Source organism: Archocentrus centrarchus, chromosome 5 (genome assembly GCF_007364275.1).
Source record: "Archocentrus centrarchus isolate MPI-CPG fArcCen1 chromosome 5, fArcCen1, whole genome shotgun sequence".
NCBI lineage: Eukaryota > Metazoa > Chordata > Actinopteri > Cichliformes > Cichlidae > Archocentrus > Archocentrus centrarchus.
Genome location: NC_044350.1, coordinates 29,597,257 through 29,610,585, shown reverse-complemented (window position 1 = coordinate 29,610,585; position 13,329 = coordinate 29,597,257). Strand labels below are relative to the sequence as shown.

General features: G+C 39.6%; 1 protein-coding gene across 7 annotated transcripts; it reads right to left on the bottom strand.

Annotated features, from left to right (window-relative positions):
* Positions 1–1,460: 1,460 nt before the first annotated feature.
* On the bottom strand, positions 1,461–13,245 carry pfkfb2b (6-phosphofructo-2-kinase/fructose-2,6-biphosphatase 2b). Of its 7 annotated transcripts, XM_030728703.1 has the most exons (17): positions 13,103–13,245; positions 12,619–12,770; positions 11,926–12,051; positions 11,357–11,453; positions 8,404–8,470; positions 8,130–8,204; positions 6,876–6,932; positions 6,605–6,729; positions 6,234–6,441; positions 5,848–5,994; positions 5,209–5,313; positions 4,895–5,024; positions 4,725–4,787; positions 4,576–4,640; positions 3,803–3,970; positions 3,100–3,122; positions 1,461–2,491 (listed from the first exon to the last, which is right to left on the bottom strand). In XM_030728703.1, the coding sequence occupies exons 2-17, from the start codon at positions 12,701–12,703 to the stop codon at positions 2,422–2,424; spliced, it is 1,611 nt and encodes a 536-aa protein (XP_030584563.1). In that variant the 5' UTR covers positions 12,704–12,770; positions 13,103–13,245; the 3' UTR covers positions 1,461–2,421. The 7 variants fall into 7 exon arrangements, 6 of the variants coding, with proteins under 6 accessions (XP_030584563.1, XP_030584561.1, XP_030584564.1 ...); XM_030728701.1 differs by having other exon boundaries at positions 4,576–4,787; XM_030728704.1 differs by lacking the exon at positions 3,100–3,122.
* Positions 13,246–13,329: the final 84 nt, after the last annotated feature.

Sequence of the window (13,329 nt, the reverse complement as noted above, 5' to 3'; positions counted from 1 at the left end):
TCATAATTCCATCAGTTTTGACAAGCTCTCCAACACCACTGGCTGATAAGCTGCCACAAATCCTGACGGACCCTCCACGTGTTTTACAGATGGCTGTAGATACTCACTGCTCTACCTCCTCTCATCTCCTGACCTTCTTTGTACATTTTGAAAACAATCTGACCTGTTACCACTGATTTTGAGTCCAGTTCTTGTGTAATTTAGCGTTTCTCTTTCTTAGGAATGACTTCTTGATAGCCACCCTTCCATTGAGACCATTTCTGATGATGCTTTGACACACAGTTGATGGTCAACTGAAGGGCCAGATGCATCTTTCAGGTTCTGTGTCAGGTCTTTTCCTATCCTGTTCATCTGATGTAGATAATTTTTTTAGGCCTGCCAATTTTATCCTCTACTTATCCAGTTTTCTCAGATTTCTTTAAGGACACATTGCACAGTATCCTGAGATATGCCACGTTTTTGGCTAATAAATCTTTGGGAATCACCTTCTTGGTGCAAAAATACAATTTTATGCCTGTAAAACTGTTATATTTGGCATTATTCATAGATTCAACCAAAGAAATGGGAAAATATGTTTTTGTGACAGGCTGCTAGTGACAAAGTGCCCAAAGATACAGCTTAAAGTAGTTTCTTTGATTTAAGTGTCTTTTTATGCTTGAGCTTAAGTATAGTATATACATATACATAAGTATATGTATATATAGGTATATGTATATACTATATACATATACATAAGTATATGTATATAGTATATACATATATATGTATATAGCACATCTGGGACATCATGTCTCGCTCCATCCACCAACGTTACGTTGCACCACAGACTGTCCAGGAGTTGGCGGATGCTTTAGTCCAGGTCTGGGAGGAGATCCCTCAGGAGACCTTCCGCCACCTCATCAGGAGCATGCCCAGGCGTTGTAGGGAGGTCATACACGCACATGGAGGCCACACACAATACTGAGCCTCATTTTGACTTGTTTTAAGGACAGTTGGATCTGCCAGTAGTGTGTTTTTCCACTTTAATTTTGTGTGTGACTCCAAATCCAGGCCTCCATTGGTTAATGAATTTGATTTCCATTGATGATTTTTGTGTGATTTTGTTGTCAGCACATTCAACTTTGTACAGAACAAAGTATTCAATGAGAATATTTCATTCATTCAGATCTAGGATGTGTTATTTGAGTGTTCCCTTTATTTTTTTGAGCAGTGTATATAAGTATATACATTATCTTAAGTATATATACCCAGAAAGCAAAACACATTTATTGTGCTTTGAGGCTAAAATCAGCCCTTGCAATTAATTTCGGTCCCTCTATCAATAAACTGTAACATTCTTGTTTCCTTCAGTTAAAATGAAAATGTTTCATTTGCAATTCCTGCATTTCTGCAAAAAATAGACAAAAAAAAAAACACAAAAGAAAACTCAAGCCTCTTTAAAAATTATTTTTAATGTCTGCTTAAAAGGCACAGTAGGCTGCTTTGTGCAGGGCAACAACTCAACAACAAACATTACAGAATCATAAACTAAAATTCTGACTGCTGACTATTATACAAAATCAAATTATTTTGCATTGGAGGAACAAAATATATTTGCATAAAACAAATAAAACACATTCACAGCCAGTCTGATAACATGAACATAAATATCAAAGTACAGCTAAAGGTTTGGATGTGTAGTTTTACTGCAGAAAATAATTCAGTGGAAAATGCAGGCATGATGAAAAATAAAGAAACAGGGTTTAATGTTAATTTTGATTGTTAACACCTGCTTAGCACATAAGGTACCTACTGCTGGTATATAGTGCTGGTATATCCAGCAATTTAGTGTATTCTCACTGCTTTTAGAACAGACAGATGATAAATAAAGTACTTTTATTTTCTAGAGAACCTAACTAGCAAATTCTCTCAAATTAAGACATAAGAGATGATGGCCTGGGAATACATTTGACAAGATTCCCAACTACAGATTATTTATTTATAGCATATAAATGGTGGATATGCATTGTAGAAATATTTTAACAGGATCTACTTGTTCTAGTTGCAATTGTTTAAATTGATTTTCATCATTGCAATGCATAACGTGTCCCTATTACATTCAGTGGCAAATAAGGAGCTAATTCTATCAGTATATTTAAAATTCAGTAAGGCATTGCAGGATTTACACTGAGTCTGTTGCCAGTTCTGTGATACAATATGTTGTGTCAGTTTACTGATTTCTTTATGTGCACATGCATAAGTGTTTATGAGACTAACGATAAGGCTTCCAGTTCAAAGCCTCGGCATGCAGAGAACAGACAGAGGGCTCGAGATAACGAGAACAATGTTACCCCGTGCAGAGTTGACCCGCTTTTCAAAAGAAACTCTCATGACTGAATTCAGAAGTTGTTCACTGTGGCAAGAGGAAAAACGATCTGATCTTCACTCAGAAGCGGACACAGCCACTAGTTTCTTCTGAGCTGTCAAAGTCGCTTCCTTCGCACAGGGACTCCTTTAGGAAAGGTTAAAAACAAACAAACCAACAAAACCCATCATTGACCTACAGCAGCCCATTCTGTCTGAGACAACTAACAGTGTCCTGGGAGGCCCAGGAGTTTCAAGTTTAAAACCGAAAATCAAGTCATTATGTGACGTGTCTGTTGTAAGGCGGCTCCATTAGTTTGTTATCAGTAGCTAATTAAGGTTTAATCATATGGTGCCCTTCCATATTCTAATCTTGTATACTTCACTTTAATCAAAGTTTAATAAACACCCCTAGATTTCCATGATTTAATATGTTGTCACTTTTTTACCACTTTAAAACGTGCATCTTGAATAGTTATAGCTATCATCATTTCTATTAAAATACCAAAGAATCAATATATGTCAAAGTGTTCCTGATGAAACACTTTGGGCTGCTGTGATTAAAAAAAAAAAAAAAAAAAAAAAAAAAAGCTGATATCAACTTTCACTGTGCAAAAGTAATGAAAGATTAAACAAACTCAAAGAGCATAAACCATAGACCACTGTGGCAACATATACTGATATGGGTAACCATGACATGAGTGGAAATATGAGAAACAAAATGAAAGGCTGACAACAAGTCTCCAAAATACTTACAGACAACTGCCTCCTCTCCAAGTCTGTAAAGGGTTGGAGCAGGTGAAGAAAGGGAGGGGGGAGAGAGAGACAGATAGAAATGTGTAGAGGGACTGAAGCACTACACCCACAATGCAAGGCCAACAAGTACACAAGACGTATAAATATGAATATGCATTTTAAAATGTTAACACTTTCAGTCTGAATTGGTTAATATGTTTTTGGGAATTAATTATATTTTAAAATGCTGAGGTGAAATTTCCCAAATTGTTTTCTGGTTTTTATTAAAAGATTCATTCATTTGGATTTTTATCAGTTATGAGATGATTATGATGTGCATCTTTTGAACAAAAACTGTCTCTCTCTGATGTTTGTGTGTCTTTCGCTCAACTCCACAAGGAGCTTTCCTTAGCAAAGACATGCTGTTCTGCATATTCAAGCTGTCGACAGCCTGGTGGTGAGGCAGACATCATGCAACACAAACATATTACAGAAACAACATTTGAAGAAAGGCGCAACCCATTCGAGACCCAAAACATGCCCTGAGAGGAAAAAATAGATGGTGGGGTGGATTTCATGTACGTCGGTTGCAACACAGACACCAAATTATCAAGAGGATCCAAAAGTGGGGTGAGAAAATGCCAAACACACGGTTACAACTGTGGTGGGACCAATTACGGTAAGACGTGAGAGATTTAGGGGAGCCTGTAACTATCTCACTAACTTGGCTTTGCCGTTCCTCCGGCATCAGAGCGGATGGGGTGGGGGCAAGCGGTAGCCAGGGCTGGTTGCCTGCGCTGTAGAGCCTGGGCCGCTTGACCTGGTCGTGACTGGACAAAGGAGTGTAACTATTCCGACGATGTATGAGAGCAGAGTCCTTCGGGATTTTACCCTGGCAGAAAATGAAATACCGCAGGCGTTAAATAAAAAAAGATCTGGGAACAAACAACACCAGGGGACAGCTGACGAGGCACAGCCAAAAAAAGAAGGGAAAAAAAAAAAAAAAAACTCGCCACATTGATCCAAAGCAACAGGTGAAAAACTGCTTCCACCCACAAAACTGAAAAAATGGACCTAATACGTCAGAATATACATAATCTTAATATGAGGACAGACAACAGTAATGGCAATGATTCGATCAGCCAAGCAAAGAAGCATGCTCAGCAATGGCTTCCTTCAAGGTAAAATATCACTTAGCATTCATAGGCTCATAGCTCAGGCCAAGCTGATAAATTAAGGTTAAAGATAAAAGGGAGCTACAAGACAAGGATATAAGGAAAGGAGGCAAGGAAGCAAAGCCTCACACATAAAGGGGATAAGGCTCAATTGCGCTGAACTAACAGACACAACAAACAACAGCACATCAGTCTTAAAATTATATGCTGATATTCATTGATCATTTTAATGCAAGTAAACAATAAGCATATTTTTTTGCACATGATTTAATGGCGCAATGACGCGTGATTTTTCTTCTCCGCTCAACTCAGAGCAACTTACAAGAGGCCGGTCTCGATGCGTGTTTACTGCCTCCACATTCAGATAAAACATTTCCACTTTACAGCCTACAAGATAAAAGACAAGACATTTACATTTTCGCCTCATGTTGTCTTTTGTTGTTACAGTGTAACGATCAGGTAAAGATCTACCGTATGCAACGGGGGTGAGCTTGAGCACTGTGTGCAGCGGACATTTCATGTATGGAAGATCCTCTGTGAAATGAAATAAAGAGTGTACAATTCATCATCATCTGCTTGTGTTATCTGTTGCATGAATGTGTGTGTGTGTGTGTGTGTGTGTGTGCTTGTGTTTATCTGACCTGCACCCTTGTCTAGGAAGTAGGCCAGGAGACAACGCATCACAGCCTGGTGGCAGATAACCAGCACATTGCCCTGCCTCTCTAACTCCATAATAACAGGCTCCAAGCGCTGAACAAGATCTTGGTAGGACTAACAAACAACAAAAGATCATTTCAGACTCAATTATTAACCCTTAAAAGGAAATGAACTTTGGCAGCTTGAAAGGGCAGTTAAAGGGAGCTGCAAAAACACTGCTGTTAAAGAAAGAAAGTTTAATAAAAACAATAAAAAAAAAATTTTGTGGAGTTGTGAGGAGTAGTTCGGGTTACAGTACCTCTCCTCCTGGGTAGCGATAATGGTACTTGTCCTGGTCTCTCAAAGCAAACTCCTCTGGGAATGTCTCCTGGATCATATCATAGGTCATTTCCTCGCAGACACCCTGGGAAAGAAAAAAATATTATCCTCACATCGTGGCCCAAGATGAAAAGAAATGTTTCAGCTCAGTGCGAGTTTAAAACTTGAAAAACATGACTGCTGAATTTCCCTTGATAAAATATATAAAGGTCTCCAAAGAGAAAGCCAGTTTCAAATAGGTGATCACATAAGGTGATCTTGAAGGCTAAAATGTGTCATGGGTATTAAAAAGACCTTTGTTAGTTGGCCATTTCACCCTGATAAGAGAGCCATCATTTGGTCCCTTGATTTAAGACTCAGTGTATACAGTATAATGACTGTTATCTCCTGTGACCTGAATCTTTTCACAGTGTTTTACGCCTTTTTATTCTCCCAGGATGCTTCTTTGAGACTGAATGTGATCAAAAAAGCTCATAATTTCTTTTGGTTGTGGTCCTTACCTCTACACTGACGCATTTCACAAGCATCTTAGAAATAATGGCATACAGTTTCTATTATTATAACCCAGAGGTCGAGCTGTAATCATTGTTTTAACTGTAAAAATGTGGATGGTACTGACGGCATCGATCTCATTGAGGATTTTCCACTGTTCGTAAGGCACACCGAGCTCTTCCGCTGTCTGGATCGTCCTTCTCAGTTGGCTCGTCCACACCTTCAAATCTGACAGCTTGTGTTCATCAATGAAATTGCGCAGAGCGTGGGCGAACTGGGATGTGAAAGAAAGGGAGAGGCTTAATTGTGTCCCTCGTTAAGGGCATTTCTACTTTATTAGATAGATGCTCATCAGCCAGAGCAAAACGAAAAAGGAAATGGAGAGGATTAAATGCAATAAAGGCCACAACTCTGGAGTGATATTGGAGTTGAAGTATATCTTATCCCAGTGAGCTATCTTCTCTTGCAGTTCATTAAATGAGCATTAAAAGACAGAACCTGCAAAAAACTCACCTGTTTCCCACGAGGGGAGAGTTCAGAATCTCCTCCGATGCGCCCTTCAACATTGTGTTTGCTCTCTCCGTGCCGACACAGGTAGATGGAGTGAGAGTCCACGTGGATGTTCATGAGGTAGTAGACGATCTTGCTCTGGATGTAGTCCTGCACCCGGTTCACCAGAAAACGTTGTCCCACGTTCATAACCTTTATAAAAGAAAGGTCCCTGCAGATGCCAATGAATCATGCAGGTGATTTACTGCTGCCATCTAGTGCTAATTCCCCTGATATTACAACGTTATTATTTGGTTTAATACGTACACTTTAGAGGTACAATAAATATATGAAATTTAAATAATGAAAAGCAGACAAATTTCATCAGTTCTTACTTGTCATAGTCATCAGGATCTAAAGGTTGGTAAGTGACCTTGTAGCACTCAATTCTCTTCAGGAAGTCGTCCATAACTCTCTCTCTGTGTCTCTCAGGGTAGTCTGGACTCGAAACCTTCACTTCCTGTTAGGGTTAACACGTTCAAACAGTGTGAGCAACCAATTCAGGTCTTACACATTGCTGCAGATGTTGTGAATATTATTAGGTTATGGGGTTTGACCCAAACAAAGTCACAGGCAGAGGTTAAAGTCATTCAGGTGAGATCATACCAGGATATTAGCAGCAATGACTTCGGGGTCATCACACACCGACTCCACAAAGAACACCTGTTGGAAAGATGGAAACTCAGAAGGTCAACTTACACTAAACATTCCCGAAACTGACAATTACACTTTTTATGCCTTTGTTTTTTTTTTTTTTATAAAGACATTTGAGATGAGATGAGTTTTATGGGCCAGACAAAATTCTACATTAAGTCACCAACCTGGCCAAGAAATAGCTAATTACCCTCTATTTTTGGACCAACAAAGCAAATGAGAGGTTATGAATCAGTGAGCGCTTAGAGATGCAGATGTCCTGAGGATGCATGGAACTTTGCCTCAGTCCATTTCAAATGAGCTTTGACTCAGAGAAGACAGCAGCATTATTCCTCCTCTGCATGATAGAGCTCTAACCTGCATTTGTGGATGGCACGCCAAACTGTGTTCACAGATAGAGACTTCTGGAAGTGTTCCTGCAGTGGTCTCTGTGACATACTCCTGCCTGTTTTTAATGTGGTGCCGCCTGAGGGCACGAAGATCACGGCCATCCTGATTTTTCAGCCTTGCCCCTTTGCACACAGAGATTTCTCCAGATTCTCTGAATCTTTTGATGATATTATGCACTGTAGATGATGAGATATTCAAACTCTGCACTTTTATACTGAGGAACTTGATTGTTGACAATTTGTAGCAGTTTTTGTAGTATGGTGAACATCTTTAAGATTCGTTTTTTTATACTCAGTTATGTAACTGACCTGTTACCAGTTAACCCAACCTTGAATGTTTCTCCAGCTGTTTCTTTTTAGTACCACCACCTTTTTTTAGCCTTTTGTTGCCCCATTTCAACATTTTTGAGATTTTACTGCTGCCATCAAATACAAAACGAGCTAAAGTTTTTTGTGAAAAAATAAAATGTTTAAATGTCTGATATGTTTTGTATGTTCTATTGTGAATAAAATATGGGGTTATGAAATTTGCAAATCATTGAATTCTGTTTTTATTTACAGTTTATGCAGCATCCCGACCTTTTCAGAATTGGTGTTGTACCTTTGCATTTAAAATATTTTCAGTTTGGTTTAAAGTGAGTTTATATAACCTCTGAATGATGAACAACACATATATTAAACAGAAACTCACAATGATTTCTTCAAAGAAGCATTTCAATTGGATCTTGAAAGGTCAGTTTAGTAATCTGTTTTAAATATATTTAAAAATATATTTCCAGGTAGCCACTCCAAAATAGAAAATAGCATACAATTTTACCTTAAAAGAATTCTCCTTCACAAAAGCTTGAATAAGGTCTCGTCGTTCTCTTGTCGTGTTTGTTGCATCGAAAACCTGATCAAAGGGTTAAAAAAAAAGAGCAAAAACAAAGACGATATTTATCTGCGCTCTGCTGAATGTTTGTAGGACAGTTTAGGATTAAGACTATCCTAATGCCAGATGTGTTTCTGTTCTGCTATTTAAAGGAAAGGAGCCAACATCGAGACACGTGTCAACAGAAAAACATGCACATGAAGCCGGAGAGACGACTCACTGCAATCTGACCTCCCTCCTCTGTCAGGTACGCCTTCACATCCTGCAGCGCTACCAGAGCACACCGCCTGCAGCAGAGAGAGCAAATGTGCCAGCAGTCAACTATAAAAGACACATTCACTGAAATCCACCATCACCAAGGCTGATGCTGCATTATCAATATCAGAAATCTGAAAATATTACAGTAATACATCGTAGATGTCATGTAAACATTGACTCTTGGGAGTGTTGGATTACAGTTTGTTTTCCTTTGTGCATCAAGTATAATGGTAACATAAAAAACAATCACAAGACATGAAAAAGACCCTTTAAAACACGCACGCACGCACATTTTAAAAACTCAGGTGCAACATATCTTTCCTGAAACAATGTCTTTGGGGGTGGATTTAATCTACCTGGAGGGAAAACTGTTGGAATTTACAAAACAAAACAAAATTACCATAAACTGTTTGGAAAATACATTTATTGGTTTTCTTGATGCGTGTTAAATGAGGAGTGGATGTTGGTCCTCTGCACACGGCAACACCAGCTTCGACTCTTGTCACTTTTATAGGTGAAGCTAAGAGACTGCTGGTTCTAGTTCTAAACACAGTAGCATGTTTAGGGTAACTTAGAAAAGCATATTTCGTATTATTTAAAATAATATTGAACTAAAAGAAATATTGCAAATTACAATTTTTATGAATCAGAGGGATAATAATTTTTGGGGCGGAGTACCTACTTATGTGTACAGAGGCCCATTTTCAGCAGTGATCAGTGTTTCAACAGCACATCCTGGAGTAAGTTCATTATAATGAGGCTAACTAATCAGTAGAAAAACAAAATTAGCATATCTGAATTCTTTGATCTTAGCAAGAAGGTTCAAATCCACACATTGAAATCTGGGGCGTTTTTTGTTTGGGGTTTGCATGCGCGCCTATGTGTGTTTCCTCAGGACGCTCAAGCTTTCTTCCACAGTCCAAAGACATTCATGTTAGGTTACACTGTTGATTCTGAACTGACTGTCGGTGACTGTGAGTGAATGGTTGTCTGTTTCTTTGTGCTAGCCCTGAGACAGACCGGCATCTTTTTTCAGGGTTCGACCCCGTTTTTGGTCTCATAACAGCCAGGATAGGCTCCAGCACAGAATTGGATACAAGTATCTGTTAAGAAACAAATGAATGAAAAATGTGTTGATTAAAGAAACAATACATGAAGCTAGCTGAGTATCTGAAGCGCCACCCTTGGTTGGCAGTCTCAAAATGGCAACAAAAAAGAACTTTCTTCTGAAACATTGAGCTTTCTTTGTTCTGAGAAATGAAGATTATTCCGTGCAGGGCGCTGACAGAAAAGCCTGAAGATTTCACCACTTCCTTCACAGAGCAGTGCAAAGTGACTCTAACCAGAAAAGAAAGTGGGGGGGCTCTGGTGCACAGCCGAGCAAGAGAACAATTACATCAGTCTCTAATTTGATGTAAAGACACCTCACAGTTCCTCAGCTGGCAGCTTCATTAAGTGATACACAGAAAACATCAGTCAGTGTCAACAAGAGAGAGGCGACCCAAAGATGTTGGCCTTGTAGGCAGAAATGCAAAGAAAAAGCAATTTCTGAGAGCGGCCAATAAATGGAAAAGATGGGCAAACTAACAGAGACGCTGGCCACAAGAAGACTGGAAAAAAATAGTGTTATGGACAGATTAATCGAAGTCTGGGGTCAAAAAGAAGAGATGCAGAACAAGTACTCTAGAGGAGTGCTTGATGCCATCTGGCAAGCACTGTGGAGGAACTATCATGGTTTTAAGGTGCTTTGGTTGTCACAATGGAAGATTTCTGCAGGAAGAAAAGGATCTTAAACAAGGAAAGCTATTTTTCAGGGCCATGCCATCACCCGTTGACTGGAGTGAATTTATTTCTACAGCAGGACAATGACCGAAAGCCTCGAACTATGGAAGAATTATTCCCAGAAGAATCAGTGAGCTGGTAATCTGTATGTAACAGAGTGGCCAGAACAGTCACAGGATCTTAACTCTTTTGAGCTGCTGTGGGAAAAGCCTGACTGTGCAGTTCAAACTCAGCGCCTATCAAACTGTTTCTAAAGTAAACTTGTGGGAGGAAATTCTGGAAGCATGGGGTCACTTTGTTCCAGATTAATTAACAGCTTAAATACCGATGGTCTGCAAGCCTGTGATTACTGCAAACGGATAATTCTTTGACAAAAGAATTATTTCTAAACTTGCAAATATCTTGATATACCCTTGTATTCATTTTGCAACTCACTGTAGTGTAGACTTGGAACAGTCTTGTGCTGCGTCGTTCAGTAAACGCCACCCAGCTGATCTCCACTTTTCATTTAACTTACAGGGAAAAAGGTAAATTTCACATGGAAATATTCCTTTAAACCCAGCTTGCTGATACTTCTGATAACAAGAAGAAAACCTCAGAAATATGTGCAGCTTATGTTTGACCTGGGCTGGATATCCAAGTCTACAGAGGGCTTGTGTCAGCTTCAGAGTGACAGCAGCAGCTTGTTTAATATCTAGGTCAAAGTCAGCACTAGGATGCTGTCAAGAGCCTGTCACATTTTCATGATAGCCAGGCGTAACACACCCCATTTCAATTAGACCAGGAGGAAAAGAAGCCTTTTTATTCTCTGTTAATCTTTCTGGAGAGTGCAGCACTGATTTACAGTCACTAATCACAACCATTTGTAGGCCATACTGTGCTGCTTGTGTGTGTATGTGTCTATCAGGTTAGGCTGACCCTGGCTGAATACAGACTGCTGGCCAAAAAACAAAAAAAAAAACAGCTTAGTCACTGATGCAGCAGTGAAGGCTGCAGAATATGAAACCAACTTAGGTTGGATGGAAAAAATGTGACACGGGCAATCAGGATATAACGGCTTCTCTTACTGTTAGATAACCTGCAAGTGTCCACTCTAAGCACACGTCCTGGGCACATGTAAAAGTGAAACTTACTTCCTTATTTTCATGGCTTCTTCATTGTCGTGGCGGAAGAAATCATAGGACTTATAAGCTCTGACGGCCTCTCTGCGGTACACGCCCAAGTTAAACACTGCAAAATGAATTAAAAGACGTTATCAGTCTGCCCTGGGTGCGCTGCCTCCTCCCTTTTTGGATACACCTTTGTTCTGGTAAGCAACTAAAACCATAAAAGTTTAAGTGGCTCTTTTCTGTTTTAGAGTAGTTACAGTTAAATATTTATTATGTACATGTCACATCAGTGTGGGAGTTTTACAAATACAACTTTTGCACTGTAAAATTTTGCTGTCATTCTAAGTATTGTTCTTACTACCACTCATTTTTGTGGCATCAGTCAATCCAATTTGATCCATGTGATATGAGCCAAAATTAAACTCACAATCAGCATCCAAATTCAAAATATTGATAGTTTTTAGAATATAATATATACCATGCATGATCTCAAAATAAAAAGTTTATTATAGCACCTATAAAGGCAATGTATTGATTCTAATAGGCAGTAAAATGGTTTAAATAGAATGAGAATGTCAGATGTTATGCGCTACCTTTGGTTGGGACTCCTATCCAGTTGAGGTAACGTGTGAGTTTCTTGGACATGTAGGTCTTTCCTCTTGCGGGCAACCCAATCATCACGATCATCGTGGGAGAATTTGTCATGTAGGAAGCCCATGCTGCGCAGGACAGAGATGCACAATACTGAAAGTCACAGACAGTCATATGCAAATCATACCTGATCCATAATCTGCATTATGACAGAAAAACATGTGGCAGGCATAGCAATGTAGCAAATCTGAGGTATTTTTTTTTAGGTATATTTAAATGCAAACCCAATCTTATATAACTAGGTCATCTTATATAACTCGAAAAGTAAAAAGTCTCTTTGGACACAAATATCTGCGGAGTGGGTTCAAAGATGTCATTTGAATAAATTAGAAGGACTTCATCCTGGGAGAGTTAAGTAATTTCCTTAAGAACAGTGGAAACCACAGAAGGTTTCAAAGTATTTTTATCGCTGATCATGATTTATATTCTTCTCCTTTTTTTTTTTTGCCAGTCTAGAGAGATCCACTCCCTAGAAAACTGTCTTTTCTAGTTTGGAGGAGAAACAAAGAACCTTTCCTCTCCTTGAGATGATTGTGATTTGGTCTGCAGCAAACAAAACAGTGCTTTATGTTTCAAGTGCACCCTCTATAAGCATTAATGCATAACTAATTCAAATCTAATTGGAGTTTACTTACAGCATTTTTTCTCGTTGACTCTGAGGTCTGTTTTCTTGGCCTCTGTGGAGTTTGCAGAGCTACTGTCTCTCTCAGTGCTTGACATGTTGAAATCTTCTTTAAGCTCAATTCAGATCAGCTCTCTCTCTCAGAGGGACATCGTCCAAACTGATCTGAAACAGGCATGTGAAGGATTAGCCTCAGACACAAGAGTACCGTGCACACAAAACTGTGGCTTTCCTATGAATGTGTTATGAATACGGCTTAATGCATCCCAGGCAACATCGACTGCAGATCAAGAAGCTGCGGATGAGGATGAGAAGTACTGCCACATCATCTGCTCACGAGAAAAAACACTTGGCTTAAAAGCACTATATTTACGAAGCCGCACATGAGCGAAGCATGCACTGGTTTCCCCTCTCGCTCCCCGAGGTGACTGAGTTCAATCCGACATCATTTATACCATAATCCGCATAAGACGACCACACAGCAGTGAGTGTTTTACCTGGTCGGCAGGCAAATACGAAGAGTCCCGCTATTCAGAAAAGCCTCTGCAGACGCAGTTTTGCACTGCAGGCACGGGGATCTCGTGATCTGCCGGACCGGGAATTTATGCGGTTGGAGGAGTCAGTCTGGTCGGCCTGTCCTTGGTGCTGAAATGCCCCCTAGGCCGGGTGTCTGTCCAAGCTGGAGGTGCGCCTCGACGTCAGCTTTTTTTTTCTCCCCCTCTAC

Excerpts from the sequence above, each read along its gene's own strand:
- pfkfb2b (XM_030728701.1), bottom strand. The coding sequence starts at position 12,703 with ATGTCAAGCACTGAGAGAGACAGTAGCTCTGCAAACTCCACAGAGGCC. Across the intron at positions 6,730-6,875 it reads TCATTGCTGCTAATATCCTG|GAAGTGAAGGTTTCGAGTCC; the intron begins GTATGATCTCAC and ends TAACCCTAACAG. Across the intron at positions 5,314-5,847 it reads TCCTCAATGAGATCGATGCC|GGTGTCTGCGAGGAAATGAC; the intron begins GTCAGTACCATC and ends TTTCTTTCCCAG.